The sequence below is a fragment of the Physeter macrocephalus genome, chromosome 9, assembly GCF_002837175.3.
Source record: "Physeter macrocephalus isolate SW-GA chromosome 9, ASM283717v5, whole genome shotgun sequence".
In the NCBI taxonomy this organism is placed as follows: Eukaryota; Metazoa; Chordata; class Mammalia; order Artiodactyla; family Physeteridae; genus Physeter; species Physeter macrocephalus.
The window spans coordinates 25,819,938-25,839,413 of NC_041222.1; the positions used below are offsets into that span (position 1 = coordinate 25,819,938).

Here is a 19,476-nt window from a genome sequence, read left to right on the forward strand (position 1 = left end):
CCCCTCTCTGCTCGGCGGCCCCCAAACTTGGGGGTGAATGGCGGGCGCCGCGGCGCCAAGTGGGACTCCTGGGGGGCTGGGCCCAGCGGAGCCCGAAGACGCGCGCGGCTGGCGCTGCCCGGAGCACGGCGACCGCGTGGCTGAGCTCTTCTGTCGCCGCTGCCGCCGCTGCGTGTGCGCGCTTTGCCCGGTGCTGGGCTCGCACCGCGGCCACCCGGTTGGTCTGGCGCTGGAGGAGGCGGCGCGCGTGCAGGTGGGGACGCGGGGGCGGAAGCCCGGGAGCAACGGGCGGGGAGGGGCGTACCGGGTCCCACTGACAGTTCCCGGTTGGGACCAGGACCCCCAAGGCGGCCCAGAGACCATCTAGGAGGCCGACCTGTTGTTCAGAAAAAGAAACTGAAGCCCAAGGAAAGGCAAGGCCATCATTTAAGCATAAGAAGAGGTGGGTTTGGGAGTGAGAACTTGGGCGCCCCGGACGGCACCGGATATCCCGGACCTCATCCACCAAGGCGGGTCCACCACACTGCCTTTGGGCCGGAAGAAATTCTCCTTTTTAACAAAGATGAAAAAATCCCTCCCGCTTCGAAAACATCTGTGTTTCCGGAAAGCCACACAAACACCTCCTCTGGTTTTACCTCCTGGAAATCAGAGAGGGACTGCGGACCGCCTGATCGCCCTGGGAGCGGACACAAAGGCCCTCTGCCTACGCCGTTCTGCCCCTCCCCCTCCATACCCGCTCCGTTCCACGCTCGTAACAGCAGCTTCGTGGACAAGAAGAGGAGGGTTCTGGAGGCCGAGGCGGGCCTTGAACCCAGGACTGCCTCCCACGGGCCCATTCTCACCTTGGAGCTCTCACCCATGCTTATTCCTAATAGTGGAAGGGGGCTCTGGACTCTTGTTCCAACCTTGTGGCCAACTTGTCCAGTGACTCTAGTCAGACCCCTCCAACCTCTCTGGGCTAGGCAGGCCCTCCTGTCACAGACAGATGTTGATTCTACCACTTCCACCTTCAAGAAGGCGTCTGTGGTTAATCCAGCCCCATAATGACCTATCCCCTGCACAGCATGACTTAACACCATCATGGTGACAACCTTGGAGCTCCACTGTGAGAACGGGCCACGTGGGAGCCAATCTAGCAGGTGGAGTCCGGGATTCAAGGCTTGCCTCTGCCTCCAAGATCTTCTTCTTCTTATCTATAAAATGGTTATAATAATAATTTAGTTCCTCAAAATGCTGTTTTCAGAGTTAACAAGGCTGCTTTCAGAGATATAGCTTCTAATAGGAAGGTCCACCCGCCTACCCCTTTTGCATCCACACATCCACCCACTCACCTGTCTGTTCATGCATCATCCATCTGCCCATTCATTCATTCATTAGACATCCATTCAACTCATACCTGGTGCCATGAGTCAAGGAATAGACCAATTCTTCCCTGACCTGGAGGAGTTCCTTGGCTAGTGGGGGAAGAACAAACAGTGACAACACAGTATGATAAGTACACAGTATGATAAGTATTGTAATTGGGGAGTCTGAGGCAGGGGTCAGTGGGAGCCAAAGAGAGGACAGTGTGAACCAGGGACAGGAAGCCCAGCAAGACTTCCTGGAGGAGGAGCCATTGGAACTGGCCGTGAAGAATAAGTGGGGTTTCACCAGGTGCCTAGACGGGAGAATCACCCTATGACTGGAGGTTTCAAGCACCAGGAAGCTGGGTTATCCTTGGCTGATAGGCAGGAGCTGGACTTGAAGGCTTAGAAATTACAGTGGGGTATGGATTTGCTCCTGGAAGTTGAGGCTATGGCTTATACTTGGGTTACTATTGTGTTCCCAGCCCCACCACTCACTCCCAGCCCCCCAGCTAGAATAAAACTGTGCACACCATAGCAAATGCTTGTTGGATATTAAAATAACAATACAAGCTATGTCTATTGAGCACTTACTGTGTGCCAAGCACTATACCAAGCACTTTGTGTACTTCTTATTCTTTACAGCAACTCTGTAGGGGTGTCCCCTTTTTTGTAGCTTAGGAAACCGAGGTTCAGAAAGGTGAGGTCACTTGCCCAGGTCATGTGGAGGGAGAGCTGGGACTCAGACCTAGGAGGTCCCATCTGACTCTTGGGCTCATAACTTGCTCCAGCTCTCCACTTGAATTTGGCAGCCCCTGGTAATTCTGTTCAATTCAGCAAACACTTCTGGGTCACCCCCTGGTCCCTATGGGGGAGCAGGAGCCAAGAATGGAGCAGTCCTGCCCTCAGGAAGCTCCCAGCTGGTCCAGCAGCTGAGTGTAAGGTGAGCCATGAGAAGGTAAGATGGAGGTAAGGCCTTTGGAGAAATGGCAGTTGCAAAAAGCAGAGATAAGGAAGGGAGCCATCTTAGGTGGGAGAGGGGACCTCTTACACATGCAGTTGCTCTGAACCCCTGTCCAGGCCAGAGGACCACTGACCAAGCCTGGATGCAAGTTCCATGAGGGCAGCTCCAAGAACAGGCCCCAGCACATTATAGGTACTCAGTATTCACTCTAGAAGTGAAGGCTCTTCCCCTGACCCCAAGCTGCTTCCCTAAAGTCCTATTTGAGGGCCTGGAAAAGCAGGTCACAAGCAGGACTATCCTAGAAAAAAAAGGGGGACTCTGAGGATCAGAGTGGCCCTAGTCCCAGCTCATCTTCCAACTTGCCTCATGACTTTGGGCAAGTCAGCTCACCTTTTGAGTCTCAGCTCAGCTGAAAAAAAATACAGGAGTGAGAGGACGTGACCCCTGGGGTGACTTGTTATCTCAAAAGTGACAACATTAAGACTTCTCTTCTAACACTTTCACATACAGAAACTCACCCAAGAATGTTTAAAGAATTTGACAACCAAGAAGCAGCAGCAAGTTGGCAACATAACCCAGGCAAGATGCTGCTGAGAAGCTCAAGGCAAGTGGGGGATTCTTCCTTATTCTAGATGAGATGTCCACCTTTGCCCTTGGACACAGTTCTCCCCAGTATGGAGCCAAGGGAAAATGAAAAACAGCCTCAAAGGGGCAGGTCAGGTTTGGTGAGGCCTGGGGCTTCTGTAATTTAGGGGGCCCTTTTGGAGAAAAAGAACACAAAATTAGTTGCAAGACCATGAAGGGGTCATGCCAGGGAGGGACCTGGGGCTTCTGTTTCATTAGCTTTGTGGTGAATCTGCCTCTGCCCAGAGCCCTAGCCTTGTCCCATAATGCCTGACAAAATGCAGCAATGGCCTTTTCTCCCGCCGTGGCCAAAGCCATTCTCTTGGACAGACTAGTCCTCCATCCCCCGCACCCCAAACTGCCTTAAACAAAGCAAAATACAAGGTAAGGAACACACAAATCGCTCTTTAGGTTTCACTGTTGAAAGAAAGTAAATACGTATAAATGTATTCCATAAATATGTACTTTCTTCAGGCTTCTCCTTGCATAACACTGTTTATTTAAGTGGATTCTTTTGTGGGTTTTAAGTGGGAAGCTGGGGCTGACATTATCCCAGCCACTGTTTTGACTGTGAGAATGGTGTTGCTCTTTAGGAGCGTTTTAGGTGAACTTGGCCAATCCCTTCCCTTCTCAGCCTCAGCTGCCACCGCCTCAAAGTGAGGGCTGGAGTGGGTTGCCCTCCCAGGGCCTGTCTCACTGAGGGCTCTGTGAACCCCAGACTGGCCACCCCAAGTCAGGCAGGGAGGTTGGCTCTGACGACCACAGGAGTAGCTGGCATCCAGACCAGGCCACAGAGTTGGCCCCCTGTTTGCCCAACATCCATTATCTTTCGGGTGACAGCATGCCCCAGTTTACTGGGGACAGTTGTGGTTTACACCTGTGGCCCTGGGTTAATTATTAATCTTGTCATGTCTTCAAGAGCAGGACTCTGGGTATAGGCAACTACCTCAGTTCAAAAGGATTTGGGAACTGAAAGTGGGCACACCTGAAGGGATGGCGCCTGAAGGGATGGCGCCTGAAGGGATGGCGGAGGTGCTTTGGGCTGTTCAGTCAGAAGAACAGAGTCAGGGCACAGTCTCACTGTCTGTAAATCTCTGAGCAGATATGGTTTGGGGGTCCCCGAGGAAAGAGTTAGGATCCTTGTGGAAAGTCTAGTCTAAGGGGGCAGGTTTCAGCTTAATCTAAGGAATGGTTTTCTTTCTTTGAAGCTTTTCCCCAACTTTTAAACTTTATTTTGAAGTAATTACAGATTTATAGGAAGTTGCAAAAGTAGTGCATGACCCTGGATGGATGACAAGATTCCTTGCCCTTCCGCCAGGCCCGTGGGTGGGCTTTTACTGGTGCCTAGTTCATGGATGGAGCGGCTCTCTGTGAATCTGGTTTGATGCGGGCCAGGTGGCCCCCTTCCCGCTCCCAGGACGCCAGGTGCCCAGGGCGCCCTTCTAGATGACCCGGCCCCTGCATGGTGTGGCTCTCATACACACCTCCACCCCACCGGGGTCCCTCACTCAGCTCCTGCCTAGGGTTCTGACGCCAAGTTCCCTCTTTGTTTTTGGCACCCGAGGATTTCCCTTTTTTTGTTGTTGTTTGTTTGATTGTGGGTTGGTGTTTTGAGTTTTGTTTTGTTTTTTTCAGTTTGATTGCGTAATTTTAAAATTTGCTCATTTTATCAGCATTTCCATGTGTTTGAAGTAGGAAGGGGGATTTCCATGTCAGCTCCTTCTCCCTTTTTGACCAAAACTGTATGTAATTTTACATATGGGGGGTTTTGTGGTTGTTCGTTTAAGACCCTAACCCTTCCCTATGTCATTAAAAGTTCTTTGTCAATGTCAGTATTAGAGGCTGTATATTCCATTATATGGATCGACCATGATTCATGAAGCCATTTTCCTAATGTTGAACATTTAGATCACTTCCAGGCTTTCACTCATGTAAAACAACGCTGCAGTGATATTTGGCACCTTGATTTATTTTCTTTGGGACACGTTCCTAGAAGTGAGTCACCTGGCTCAATAGGCACAGACGTTTGTTTGTAGGGAGTCTGGTGCGTTCCGCTGAACTGTGGCAGGCGTAGTTGTGGCAGAGAGGTCTGGGGCAACCATGCCTCTCCATCCTTGCTTACTCAGAGGCAGTACTAGGGAAAAGGCCATTTGCCTGAAAATTAATCCATAAAACAGCTTGGTAAACAAATTAAAACCAGTAAAGTTCATAATTGTCCAGCGTCTACTGTTCAGAAGCCAACAACCAGGCCTACCCATCCACGCATTTCCAGAGAGCAATCAGGAAGGACTTGATCATGAATCCCCAACCAATACCCATTAAATGATTTTTCTCTGGCATCCTTGTTAATAGGCTGTTTGCTTCCCCATCATGGCTCTTCAGCGGGCTCATACATGCCAGGTGTAGGGAAAAATCAACACTTGCCTGCTGCCCTAACTTTTTACTCAAACTGGGATGAGTTGACAGTATAGCAAAGTGGTTATAGTCTTCTTTCAAATCTTCCAAATTTTCCATCGTGAGCTTTTGATACTTTTGTGAACAACAACAAAAGAGTATATAAATACATGATATATATATAAATATATAATATATTAGTTCACTTTGAACCAATGTGGCCCAAACCAGACAGTGTTACTTCCTTGTTTCATTTCCAAAATTCTCTCTCAGTTTTTTTTTTTTCCATATTGCATAATCAGCCTCATCTTGCCTATACTTAAGTTTTCTACGCTGAGATTTATAACAATGTGTAGTGTCATTAAGCTTATTTTGTATATTCTTCTTTAAAAAGTGGATCTGTAGAAACTGCTTGGAGCCCAGTTGGTTGGGAGAAGATACTTGCTCTCGGTTTCTGTAGAAAGGTCCTCTGTGTACATATGTTGCCTCCAAAATGTGTGGATAAATCAAGCATTTAGAACACATTTTCTTTCCTTCGTTTAGTCATTCAACAAAGATATATTTCTGTCCAGGCTCACTGACTCATAGAAACCATCTTGTAAGTGTGGACTAATTCCCAAGCTAGCCCAAAGCCAATTTAATCAATACGAGGCTCGAAACTCAGAGCCTCACCACTGCCTAGAACATTGCACGGGAAACACAGACTTCGGGAGCCCATCCCATAGATCCTGCCAAACCACACATTCCTGCCCCACTAAGGAGAGAACATGGCACACAGGGGAGCCTGCCCACCCCCATGTCTGCCTGGGTACCAAGGATCTTTCTGCTGTGTGGGCTGTACAGACATTTGGGCTGAGGAAAGAAGCCGGCCTGATTTTTTTGTTGTTATGATTTTATTTTTTAATTGTACTAGAAATACATGAACGCATCTCAGTTTTTAAAATTTAAATAGTTTATTAGAATACAGTGTACAGCTATGGAAAGTACAGAGTGAGAGTCCCTCTTGACCATCTCCCCAATCCCACACCTCTTCCCAAACATGACCAAACAGACATTTTATTTTTTTAAATTTTTGATTATTTAATTTATTTTGGCTGCGTTGGGTCTTCTTGCTCCGTGCAGGCTTTCTCTAGTTGCAGCGAGCGGGGGCTGCTCTTCGTTGTGGTGCGTGGGCTTCTCATTGCGGTGGCTTCTTTTGTTGCGGAGCACGGGCTCTAGGCACGAGGGCTTCAGTAGTTGTGGCACGTGGGCTCAGTAGTTGTGGCTCGTGGGCTCTAGAGCACAGGCTCAGTAGTTGTGGCACGCGGGCTCAGTAGTTGTGGCTCGTGGGCTCTAGAGCACAGGCTCAGTAGTTGTGGCACACGGGCTTAGTTGCTCCACGGCATGTGGGATCTTCCCGGACCAGGGCTCGAACCCATGTCCCCTGAACTGACAGGCGGATTCTTATCCACTGCGCCACTAGGGAAGTCCCCAGACATTTTAAATGCACTTGCAAACATGCAGATGCATATATACATGTACACTTTTAATTTTGTTATCTTTTACATAAATGGGATCATCCTATATATATTATTCTGCAACTTGCCCTTTTTCACACGGTGTCTTGAAGAGCTTTCCACAACAGGACATATAAGTCCACTTCATTCTTTGTGTGTGTGTGTGTGTGTGTGTGTGTGTGTGTGTGGCAAAATACACATAACATAAAAGTTACCATTTTAACCATTTTTAAGCGTATAATTCAGTGGCATTAATTACATTCACAGTGTTGCACAACCATCAGCACTCTTTCCAAAAGTTTTTAATTACTCTAAATATAAACTCTGTAATCATTAAGCAATTACTTCCCATTCCCCTCCCACCAGCTCCTGCTAACCTCTAATCTACTTCCTGTCTCTATGAATTTGCCTACTCTAGATATTTCATATAAGTGGAATCATACAATATTTGTCCTTCTCTGTCTGGCTTATTTAATTTAGCATCATGTCTTCAAGGTTCATCCGTATTATAGCATGTGTCAGAACACTGCATTCATTTTAATCACTGAGTATTATTATTTCACTGTATGAATGCAGCATAATTTGTACAAGGAACATATATATATACACTTCCCATGTTGAAAATTTTGTCCAACTTTTCTCTATCTCCAACAATGCTATAATGAGCTTCTTGGTACTGAAATCTTTGTGCACATGTGAAAACATTTTCTAGGATCAATTCCTGCAAGAGGAGCTGCTGCATCAAAGGATTTAAGCATTTAAAATTTTGATATTATCATATCACCCTCTAAAAATGCAATACTGATGGACACTACCACCTGCAGTGTATGTAAGTGCCTATTCCACACACCCTTATGGACTCTTGGTATTATGCATCAATTAGCATTCTTCCAGTCTGATGGCCTATATATATATATATATATATATATATATATATATTTTTTTTTTTTTTTTTTTTTTTTCTGATTATGCTGCTCACTTCCTTGATTGTTTGGGGCACTGAGGCACCTCTTCATACGTCTATTGGCATTCGTATATCTCTGGTCCATTTTTAAATTGAATGATTTCTTTTTTCACAATATGTTATGGATAGTAAGCCTGTGTAGTTTGTTACTTGTCTCGTGGCTTTGTTTACAGTGCCTTACCTCTTGGGAAGAGTTTCTTTTTTTATGTAGTCCAACCTGTCATGACTCCCATTTTGCTATCTGAGTTTTGGGTTCCTCTTACAGGGGTCTTCCCTTCTCAAATTTTTTTTTTTTTTTTTTTTTTGCGGTACGCGGGCCTCTCACTGTTGTGGCCTCTCCCTTTGCGGAGCACAGGCTCCGGACGCGCAGGCTCAGCGGCCATGGCTCACGGGCCTAGCCGCTCCGCGGCATGTGGGATCTTCCCGGACCGGGGCACGAACCCGTGTCCCCTGCATCAGCAGGCGGACTCTCAACCCCTGCGCCACCAGGGAAGCCCTCAAATTTTTAAAAATAAAATTGTTTTGTATTTTATTCTAGTAGGTTATTTTTTTAATGTATAGTGCTTTGATCTATTTAGAATTGTTTGTTTGTTTAGCTTTTATCGTGGAAAACCTCAAGCATACATATGTGTTTTGAAGCAAATCGCAGTCATACAATTTCATCTGTAAAACTCTGAGCATATTACCTCTATAAGTACTCATTTTTTAAAATATATAACCATAGTATCATCATCACACCTATGAAAATTAACAATGGTTCCTTAATATTATCAAATATCCAACCAGTAGTCACATTCCCAATTGTCTTATAAATGTCACATTTTATTTGTTTATTTGAATTAGGAGTGAAAGTTTTCAAAATGCTATTGGTTGATGTATTTTTTAAGTTGATGGTTAACATGCTCCTCTGTCCTCTATGTGTCTTCTAAATTGTATCTTTAAGTTAGATCTAGAGGCTTAATCAGATTCAGATTCACATTTTTCACAAGAGTACTTCATAGGTGGGGTTCTGTCTGAGTTTGTTTTTGTATACAGAATAAGATAAGAATCTAACTTAGTTTTTTAAAAAATACATGATTAATTGCATGCTGTACCAATACCATTTGTTGAATTATATATATAATTATATTAATTATATATATGTATATACATACTTTTCTAAGCTATTCTTTGCTCTTGATCTTTTTGTCTATGCCTAAGCCACATAGTTTTAAACCCTGTACCTTTACAGTTTGTTTTGATATCTAATAAGGCAGCTCATCCTTCATTGATTTTTTTTTTTTTGGCCATGCCACACAGCTTGCAGGATCTTAGTTCTATGACCAGGAATCGAACCAGTGCCCTCAGCAGTGAAAGCCTGGCGTCCTAACCACTGGACCGCCAGGGAATTCCCCTTCATTTATCCTTTAAAAGAAATTTTTGGCTTTTCCTGTGCTTATTCTCCCCCATGGTAATTTAACATTTGGTTAATCTGTATGTTAAGACTTTGATTGGGATTGCATCCAATTTATAGACTAATTTGGAGACAAATGGCATCTTTATAGTAGTCAATCTTCCCAGCCAGAGGTATGGTTTTTCTTCCATGCATTCAGATTATTTTATGTCTTTCAGTACAATTTTATGCTTTTCTTTATCTAGGCCCTTACAGTTTTTGTTAGGTCTAGTTTTAAATATTTTGCTATTTTTTTTCTACTGTTTTAAGGATGATCTTTATTTCTCCATGCATTTTCCAGTTGGTTATAGCTGGTACTTAGGAAAGCTTTTTATAAGTGCTGAACTCACTTTTTAGAAGTTATAATAATTTTTTTCATGTTGATAATTTTAGATTTCCTGGTTGGCAATCATATCATCTGCATCCGGTTTTGTATTGTTCGGGTTTTTCTTTAGGCTCATGCAGAGTCAAGTAAAACCTGGCTGACAAGGAAATTTACTGAACTCAGATTACTGCTTGATGAAGATGAAGCTCTGACCAAGAAATTCATTGAGAAAAACATGCAGCTTGCCCTGCAGGCGTACAGGGAGCAAATCAAGTCTTGTGGGGAGCAAATCGATGTCATGAACAATCTCTCCAACAGGGTCTGGCATATCAGCCAGGAACCCAGTCCTGTAGAGCTGCTGCAGGTAATGCTGGGTTTCTGCCCTCACAGCGGCCACCGGCCGCCACATTTCATCTTGGTTAATGTGGCACTGAACACAGTATTCACACACTGAGTAAATACACAGAACTGCCTTGTCAGCAGGTAGACTGATTACATTGTTAGGAAGATAATATATATCTTGGACTAATTAAATGACATGAACAGCCACCATTTTTGAGGGCCTCTGTGTTCCAAGCACCTCAGGTATCTTAGCTCTAATATTTACTAACACTCTGCAAATTGGATATTCTCACCCCATTTTACTAATGAGAAATGGAGGCTCAAGGAGATGAAGGGACTCATCCAAGGTTATACAGCTGGTAGGTGGCAGATCTGGGATCAGGTCTGTCTGACTCTAAAGCCACAAGGCATCACTGCCCAGTCCTCTGACAGTACAGTCTTAATGGAAACATCACTCCTGGAAAGGCAGGCACCCTTGCAAAAGCTACTAAGCAGACTTCAAGAGTGGAGTCACAGTTTGCTCAAAGGGGAGAGAAGGACGGGACTCCTTGGCCAGTGGGCTCTGTTGGAGGCTATTATCTTATACTGAAGGAGAATCTGAAAACTAGCCCCTATAATATTCACTACTACACTTAGTGAAAGCATGTTGTTGAGGGTCACGTTCCCGTCTTCAGGGAACCATGGGAGAAACTCCTCTCTCGTGTCAGTACTCCTGTGCAGTCACCTATGCGCTTGGATTGCTTTTCTACTCATCTAACTCTTCCTCTCTCTTTCTTTGCCGTAGCTTCTGGGAAGCTCAGAGCCAAATATGTTTCAAATAGCTGGGATGAGACTTTGTGGCATACGGTTTATGCCTCATCTCACTCTGGCTTCCAGCTTACAGTCTAATCCTGGTTTTCTCTTGGCTTCATTTTTCTCACTGTAGAGGAAAATCTTGCAGCGTTAGATAACTTTTGTAAGATGCTTTAAAGGTTTGTGGGATGAAGCAAGGTACAACTAAGTAAAGATGGCACTGAGTTGAACTACAGATTAGCATGGGCTCTGGCTGCAAAATAAGACAGACAAATAAATCAGTACAAAACTATAGTCAAGCCAGTCCCTGGAGGCTATTTCCACTCTTGTGCCTTTATGTGGCCTTGGTCAATTCAGCCTGTGTCTCATTGTTAAATAACAACCACAACAAAAAAAACCTAACAAAATATTCTGGGTGAGGTGCTCTCCTAGGCACTTTAGACATTGTACTTTAAGAGAGGCAAGACGCACAGAGGGGCACATTTTTTTTCTTTTAAAATAATGGTACATTTTAGGAATATCTAATGCAAAGGGATGCTTCCATGGAGAAGAATGCTATTCTTCCATTATAGATACAGTTTCAGGGCTTTCTCATCTCTTTTTTTTTTTTTTTCTTTTAATTCTCTGGTGCCCAAGCTACTGATTTTCATCATTCATCGTTCCTTCCATTTGTTCACTCATTTTTTCATCAAATATACACTGAGCAACCTGATTGCAACAGGCCCCTGCTTCACATTAGGAGCTCATGGGTGTGGAGACATGCTCAGAAAGTTATTCACAACACAGCACAACTAAGTGAGCTAGCAAAAGTGTGTCCAAGAAAAGTCCAACTCTGTATGGGGAATCAGGGAAGGCTTCCAGGAGGAGGTGACAGTGGAGCTGGTATGGGAGAATAAGGAGGAGCTCAGTGGGTATATACAGAGGGAAGAAGCAGAGAGGACATCCCAGGCAGAAAGGAAGCATGTGCGTGTGAGAGCTTGGCAGGCTGGAGAACTGCCAGGGTTCAGCCTGACTGGAGGCGGGGGCAAGGGTACAAGGGAGGGGGGCGTGTTGGGAGATGTAGGGATGCCAGGGTTACTTGATAAAGGGTCTTATATGCCTGGTCATGAAGTTTAGACTTTGTCCTGTAAAGAGAACAGGGGCCAGGGGAGTGTTTTGCAACGAGGAATGACACGGTCAGATTAATGCTTTAGAAAGGTCACTTTAGTGACAGGCTGGAGGATGGACTGGACAGGCAGGAATGGAGCCTGGAAGGAAAGTTGGGAGGAGCCCACAGTATCCAGGAGAGAGATGATGGTGGGCTGGACCAGTGAAGGAGCAGTGGGGATGGGGAGAAGCAGGCGAGTTTGATAGATGTGACAGGATTGGTGATTGGGGGAATCCAAGATGACAGCTCGTTTCTGGCTTGAGAGATGGGTGGTTATGTGGCTGTTCCCTGAGTCTGCAAAGGCAAGAAGTAGATGTGCTCAGTTTCATTCATTCATGTATTGCATCGTGAACATTTATCGAGAACCTCCTGTGTGTCAGGCCCTGTGCTAGACGCTGGAGTTTGGGGTTACCAGGTGGTCGCATTTGTCCCTCATCCCCTTCCCCAGTCCCACCCCACCCATCTGCCCTCTGGGCCACCCCGGAGATGCTCCCTGCCCTCCCTGCTAGTGCTCTGACTCCCTGGCCAGCCCTCTGAGTGTGACCTTAGCCCTCTTTCTCCACAAATTACCTTCTTCCCACCCAAATGAGGATGGGCTCTAGACCTGCAGCTTCCTAGGTAGACAGGGCTCGGAGACTGTCCCTCAGCCCCTCCCAAGACCCAGCATTCCTTCCTGCCAAGCCCTGGGCCACCTTCCCTCCCTCCTGAGGCATCCACCCGCCCCTCCCATCTTGGGCAGCACCACCCACCAGCCAGGGCCTGCTCTCCTAAGGCAATCTGCTGTCTTCTAAATCCTTGCCCAGGACAACCCTCCAGAAAGTGCAGACAGGGATCTTAGGTGCAAACAAGAGAATCCACTGTAACTGTTTTAAGCAAGAAAGGAGTTTATGAAAGAGTATTAGGCAGCACATCTGATCTCCAGGAAGGCCAGAAAGTCGTGATGAAGACCAGGCCACAGGAGTGAAGTCAAGGCCATGGCACAGACTTGCTCCAGTGTAGACCCACCCTTCTCCGCTGGGCAAGATGTCACAGCTCACACCACTGACCCAGAGCACGCCCCCTGGAACCTCCACCCCTGCTGTCCCCGACAGCTACACGCCACTGTCACCAGCCCACCCTCACTTCCACATCCAAGTCTTGCAGTGGAGACTCCTTGTCACATGCCTACACCATGGGTGCAAAGGGGGCTGGGACAGTTTTCTTGCTTCTACTTAGCAAAGCCATACTTAACACAGGAAGGGTATTTAAAAGGTGCTGTCCAGGCAGAAAACAGGACAGGCCCCCACTGTGGTGGGCACACCCCCTTGGTCAGCATTCCAGTTGAGCTTCCAGAGTCTTTGGCTTCCCCTTTGGGATATGGTTTCCTGTTCCCCCCCCCCTTTGGACATGCCCCAGGAGCGCCTTCCCCAGGAAAACTGGCCCCTCGCTCTTTTCGTCCCCTGTACCTCAGGCCGACCTCTGTCACAGTGTCTGTAAAGCTTCGGGGTCCCTTTCGAGGTGGTGAGCAACTTCAGGGCAGGGGCAGTCAGCTTGCCTCCTTCCTCGAGGCAGGGTGGTGGGGGGTTGCCATGGCTGCGGTCCTCGGGTGGCTCTGCTGCCAGGGGCAGGGCCTGGGCTGGCAGCAGGTGCCATGGCCAGGTGGGGCCAGTGCTTGCTGGCTGGGTTTGTTCCTGGGCTCGGTGGTGGAGGCTGGGACGCGGCTCCAAGCCACCCTGAGCCCCACGTGCCCTCGCGCGTACACGGCCGCTGAGTGGCAGACGCAGCAGCAGATGAGCCTGGGGCAGTCGTGCCACCCCGTGCCCCACTCCTTTGAGCCCGTCAAGAGCTTCTTTAAGGGCCTTGTGGAAGCCACGCAGAGCCCGCTACAGACGCCACTCGATGTCCGTCTTAAGGCGAGTAAGTCACCGTGTGACCATCCTTGGGTCCTTTACTCCCCTAGTGCCCTGTGATTAGAGACAACTGTGAAGATCGCCACCCTAAATCATGTCTCTCCTGCACAGAGACCCTAGGCTGGGTGGTCAAGGTCTCCTGGGCCTGGGCCCAACCCTCCCTTCCAACCTCACCTCCTACCCATTCGGAGACCGGGTCCTGCTTCTCGCAGCTGCGCTGCTCTGCTCCCGCCCCTCAGTTGCTCCCGAGGTTCTGCCACACCTCAGCTTTGCCTGCGCTGGGCTCCCAGCTGGAAGGGCCAACTCCCCCTCCTCTTCCTCTGCCTGGTCAGGACCCACAGCTGTGCTCACCTGGGAAGCCTTTCCAAGAAACCCGAGGCTCGCTCGCTCTCCCGGCCTTCCCCCCACTCTGCCCTGGGCCTGCTCCATCTTCTGCCTGGGGGTGTTTGTCAGCTGGAGACATGGACCCCTCCCTTCCTCTCTTAAAGGCCTGGAAGGCAAGAACCACTTTGGGTCCAGCTCTGAGGTCACTGCAGGGCCTGACACAAAGCAGGTGCTCAGAAATATCCATTCATTCATCTCTGCTTTTAGGATTCATTCAGACCGTTTACTGAGCCCCTGTTATGTGCTGGGCACAGTGGGGTACAAAGCAAAGCTCCTGCCTTTGTGGTGCTCAGTCTTTTAAGGGGAAGATGGACAACAAATGAATATATGTCAGCAATAAGAAGTGCTTTGAGGGACGTCCCTGGTGGCACAGTGGTTAAGAATCTGCCTGCCAATGCAGGGGACACGGGTTCGAGCCCTGGTCCGGGAAGATCCTACATGCCGCGGAGCAACTAAGCCCATGCACCACAACTACTGAGCCTGCGCTCTAGAGCCCGCGAGCCACAACTACTGAAGCCCACGTGCCTACAGCCCGTGCTCCACAACAAGAGAAGCCACCGCACTGAGAAACCCACGCACTGCAACGACACTCGCCGCAACTAGAGAAAAGCCCGCACGCAGCAACGAAGACCCAACGCAGCCAAATAAATAAATAAATAAATTTATTAAAAAAAGAAAATTGAAGTGCTTTGAAAAAAGAAAATAAAGCTGAGTAAGGAGAATGGAGGGTGACCAGGAGGAAGAGCTATTTTCTATGGTAAGTGGGAAAGGCCTCTTTGAGAAGGGGATGTGTGAACTGACCTGAAGGATGGGCTGGAGATCATTGTTGTCACATTCATGGACTCTGGAGCCAGACTGCCCGGGTTCCAATCCCAGGCCCACCACTTCCTAACCCTGCCATCTTGAGCAGGGCACCTAACTTTTCTATGCCTCTGTTTCCATATCCATAAAATGGAGATGATAATATATTCCTGTCTCATAGAGTTGTTGTAAGGATTAAATGAGTTCTTACATGTAAAGTGCTCAGAATGGCGCTCAGGCATAATAAGCACCATGTGAGCGTTTAGCTGTTATTGTTGCTGCTGCTGTTATATCTGGGGGAAATGTCTTCTAGGCAGAGGGAAAAGCAAGTGCAAAGGTCCCGAGGCACAAGGTAAGAGTAAGTTTGGCATGTTGAAGGAACAGCAAAGGGCAGGTGGGGGGAGTCAACAGGAGTAGATGTGGGCACAGGAAGGGAAGAAGAGAGAAAGAGATACCAAGGAGACTCCACAGATTTTGACCGGAACAACCAGAAGGAAGTTGTCATATTCTGAGATGGAAAAGAGCATTTAGACTTGGAGGGAATGGCCCTTTTGGCTCTCTGAGCAGCACCATGGTGGTTTGCAAGAGCAAATGCCTGACGAAAGGCAGTTAAAAGGGAGCCAAGAAGGAAATGGTTGATCTGTTTTCTAAGGAAGGTTGGTACGATGTGAAAGCACCAGCTATGTTCCATATAAGAAATATTGGAAAAACCCTAGTCATGAGAACTCTAGGAACCAAAATTGCATTTGATCGCCTCAAGGGTTAACTTTTGGAAGTGAGCCTTGCTGACCTGCAGAATGATGAAGCTGCATTTAGAGAATTAAAGCTAATTCCTGAAGATATTCAGGGCAAGAACTGCCTAACTTTCGTGGCATGGATCTTATCCATGACAAAATGTGCTCCATGATCAAAAAATGGCAGACCATGATTGAAGCTCATGTTGATGTCAAGATTACCAATGGTTATTTGCTTCATGTGTTCTGTGTTGGTTTTGCTAAAATATGCAACAATCAGCATTACCCCGTGTGGTGAACATCTTCATTATCCCCCATTTTACGGATGAGGAAGCCGAGGGTCAGAGAGGTTAACTGACCTGCCCTAGGTCACACAGCTGGTAGGGGTAGAGGCAGAATTCAAACAGACTCTGGTCCCAAGGTCTGTGTTCTGATCCCATGGAGTCTGCTTCCTCCCAGGCCATCAACACTCATCTACCACCAGATAAGGCCATCATTCTTACTATCACAGATAATACTGAGAGGTACTGACTCCCAGGAAGGCCACAGGGAGATGGGGGTCTTGCAGCACCACTGCCCTTCCAGTGTCCCACCTCACCTCCCTACCTGTGAGTTCCACAGATATTGCCGGCTCAACAGGCTGAAATGGAATCTGGCATCTTCTATGCCTCAACCCCCAATCCTCTGCTTCTTGACTCCAATCTACTCTTCATTCTCCACTCCCATTAGAGTTAAGCCTTGGTACTTGTACCACTGCAGTATATCCTGAACCCAGCCCCTTTTCCATCCCTGCTGCCCCAGGTCAGGCCTGAGCCTACCAACAGGGCCTCTGCCTCCACACTCACCCTGCCCCATCCACTCCCCACCAGAGAGAGCTCTGGAGATTCTTCTGCTCATGTCTACGCTCCTTCAAACACCTTCCATGGCTCCTCACTTTTTACATGACGCTCCTAGCACCTGTCCCTAGCACCTGTCCTTAATGTCTTTGCTCCTGCTGTATCCTTGGGAAAGCCTCCCATCCTTTTTCTGGGTGTTCAAATCTTCCCCATCCTTTAAGGGCCAGCTGAGGTGCTTCCTCCTCCATGAAGCCTTCGCTGACCCCTCCAGGCCCTGGAGCCCTTTCACGTCTCCTCTTCGATCTAGAGCACTCTCTGCCTTGAGCGGCATAGCTCAAGCAAGCCCATTTATCACCTCATTTACCTGACTGAGCTGTTGGAGACAGGGACCATGACTTGGGTTTCCCCTGAACTCTTACCTGGATGAGGCCTGAACACGACCCTTCTAAGGGTTCAGCTTTGATTTCTTGTTTTCTATCTTGATCCTAGAATTTGCATGTCTGCCATGAAATTGCCCCCTTCCTTGACTGCTGAATACATGGTTGACTCTCAGGATGGTCCTGGAGCCTGCTGTCTCCTCCCCACGTCCAGGCCTCACTCACACTGGCCTGTCATTGCTCAGTTTGCTTCGGATCCTAGAAAGTGTGTTTCCGTATAGATCTGAGCCTTGTCCTGAAGTTTTCCTGTTACTGTGAATTTGCATTTCCTACTTAAATTTGCATGCAATTCTTGGGGAGAGATTATGCGAATCTCCAGTTCTGTAATATTTTTAGTATGTTTTGTAATTTGTGCTGCTTGCATGAATATCTGGCACTCATTTCTCACAATTCATTACAGACGTGAACTGCCAGCTCCAGGCTTCTCTGGCGTCCAGCCGGGTTCCCTGTTGAAAATAAGCCCCTCACCAGAGCGATCACTCTTCTTAAAATGTAAGACCCCAGGAGCAGGGAGAGAGTGAAGAGGGCGCGGGGTGTACTGGTGGGAGGGAGAGTCACTGAAGTAGAGGGCCCCCTCTTTTTCCCTAAGAAACCCAACTTGAGTTTTCTTAACGCTTATTATCAGTTTTTTAAAAACCATAGAAATAATACACGTTCACTGTAGAAAAATTAGAAAACAGAAGTTTTTTAAAAGAAGATCACTCATAAATCACTGAAGAGCTTCAGAAATTTTTCTGCTCACATACCCAAGCAGACATGTAGTAGTAGATAACTACTATTATTTTCCCTTTTAACTTTCTTTGGCATATCTATATACATACTGTGATAAATATTTAATATATATATTTTTTACAAACATGGTGTCATACTCTACATCCTGTTTTGTAATCTGTGTTTTCATTTACTGGTATATTATGAACATCTTTGTTCCCTTAAAAAATTATACAGGTAATGTGTGCTTCTTGTAGAGAATTAGAAATTACATATACTGAAAGAAAACAATTGCCTGCCCCAGAGTTAAATGATGTTAATTTTTGTCATATATTCTTTCAGACATTTAAAAAGTATATATGTCTACAGATTTTTAAAAATGGGATCATATTACAGATATTCTTTTATAATTTTATTTATTTATTTATTTGTGGCTCCACCACGAGGCTTGCAGGATCTTAATTCCCCAATCAGGGATTGAACCCTGGCCCCCAGCAGTGGAAGTGCGGAGTCCTAACCACTGGACCGCCAGGGAATTGCCTTTTGTAATTTTAAAAATTTAATAGTATAGATTGAACAATTTTCTATTTTAATAAACACAGATATTATGGTTATTTTTAAAGGATACATGGTATTCCATTGAATATGCCATGTTTAAATCAATCTCATATCATATTATTGGACATTCAGGCTGCTTTACATTTTCATTTCTATAAACAGTGCTGCAGTAAACATCCATTCTTGTACCTCTTTGTTGAATTAATGAATAAGTGACTGAATACACCTTAGTTCATTTTTGTATTTTTTTTTAGGAGTAATTTCTCAAAATGGAATTACTAGGCATGAATTTTTTTAAACTAAACTTTAACAAATATAAAATACATAAGAAAAGTGCACAAATCAAAGGGCTGTAGCTCAATGATTTTTTTAAAAGTAAACACATTCAATAACTTCCTTCAGACCATGAAATGGAAACTTCTAGCTCCCCAGAATCCTTCCTCATGCCAGTTCACTATCCCGAAGGGTAACTACTCTCCTGACTTCTAACAGTAAAGATTACTTTTGCCTGTCTTTGACCTTTATATAATGAGATCACTCAGACTACTCTTTTGTGTCTTGCTTCGACAGAACAACATGACATTTGTGAGATTTACCCATATGATTGTGTGTAGCAGTAGTTTGTTGATTTTCACTGTAGTGTAGTATTCCATTGTATGAATGTAGCACACTTAATATTATTGATGGACATTTTGGATTGTTTAGCTTTTGCCTATAGTGAATAATGTTGCTTTGAATATCCCTGTACCTGTCTTTTGATGCACCTATATATGCATTTCTGTTGGGTATTTACCCAGGAGTGGGAGAAAAGGATGCCCAGTATAAACACTTCTATGCAACATTGTTCTAGATGTCCTAGAGAGTGCCTTGAGGCAAAAAAAAAAAAAAGTAAGCTATAAGGATGGGAAAAGGGAAAAAAGATCATTATTCAAAGATGACATGATTATTTACAGAAAATCCAAAATAATCTATAAATAAATTAGTTACCAAATGAATTTAGAACAGCTGCTTGATGTAATGTCAGCATACAAAAATCAATTGTATTTCTATGTATTGGCAATAAACAATTCGAAAATGAAATTTTTAAAACATTATTTTCAAAAAAAAAAACAACAAAAACAAAAACATTATTTTCAGTAACACTTTTAAAAAGCTAGGAATAAATCTAACAAAAGACGTACAAAGCCTCTCTACAGAAAACTCCAAAATATTACCGAGAAAACTATCCGGCAGTATCTACTAAAGCTAAACATCCACATGCCCTAAGACCTAGACTTTTCTCTAACTTCATGTCTACAGATGT

The 19,476-nt window shown here is 45.9% G+C and overlaps 1 protein-coding gene and 1 pseudogene across 1 annotated transcript in view; both read left to right on the forward strand.

Moving 5' to 3' along the window:
• Positions 1–19,476, forward strand: part of TRIM14 (tripartite motif containing 14) — a 23,661-nt gene continuing 4,185 nt past the window's right edge. The window contains 7 exon segments of the mRNA XM_028493777.2: positions 1–253; positions 2,818–2,885; positions 2,887–2,911; positions 9,673–9,906; positions 13,557–13,719; positions 17,305–17,325; positions 17,328–17,396. Coding sequence (XP_028349578.1) covers positions 38–253; positions 2,818–2,885; positions 2,887–2,911; positions 9,673–9,906; positions 13,557–13,719; positions 17,305–17,325; positions 17,328–17,396 — 796 coding nt within the window. The 5' untranslated portion in view covers positions 1–37.
• LOC102973856 (40S ribosomal protein S3a-like) overlaps positions 9,830–19,476 on the forward strand; it is an 18,209-nt pseudogene continuing 8,562 nt past the window's right edge.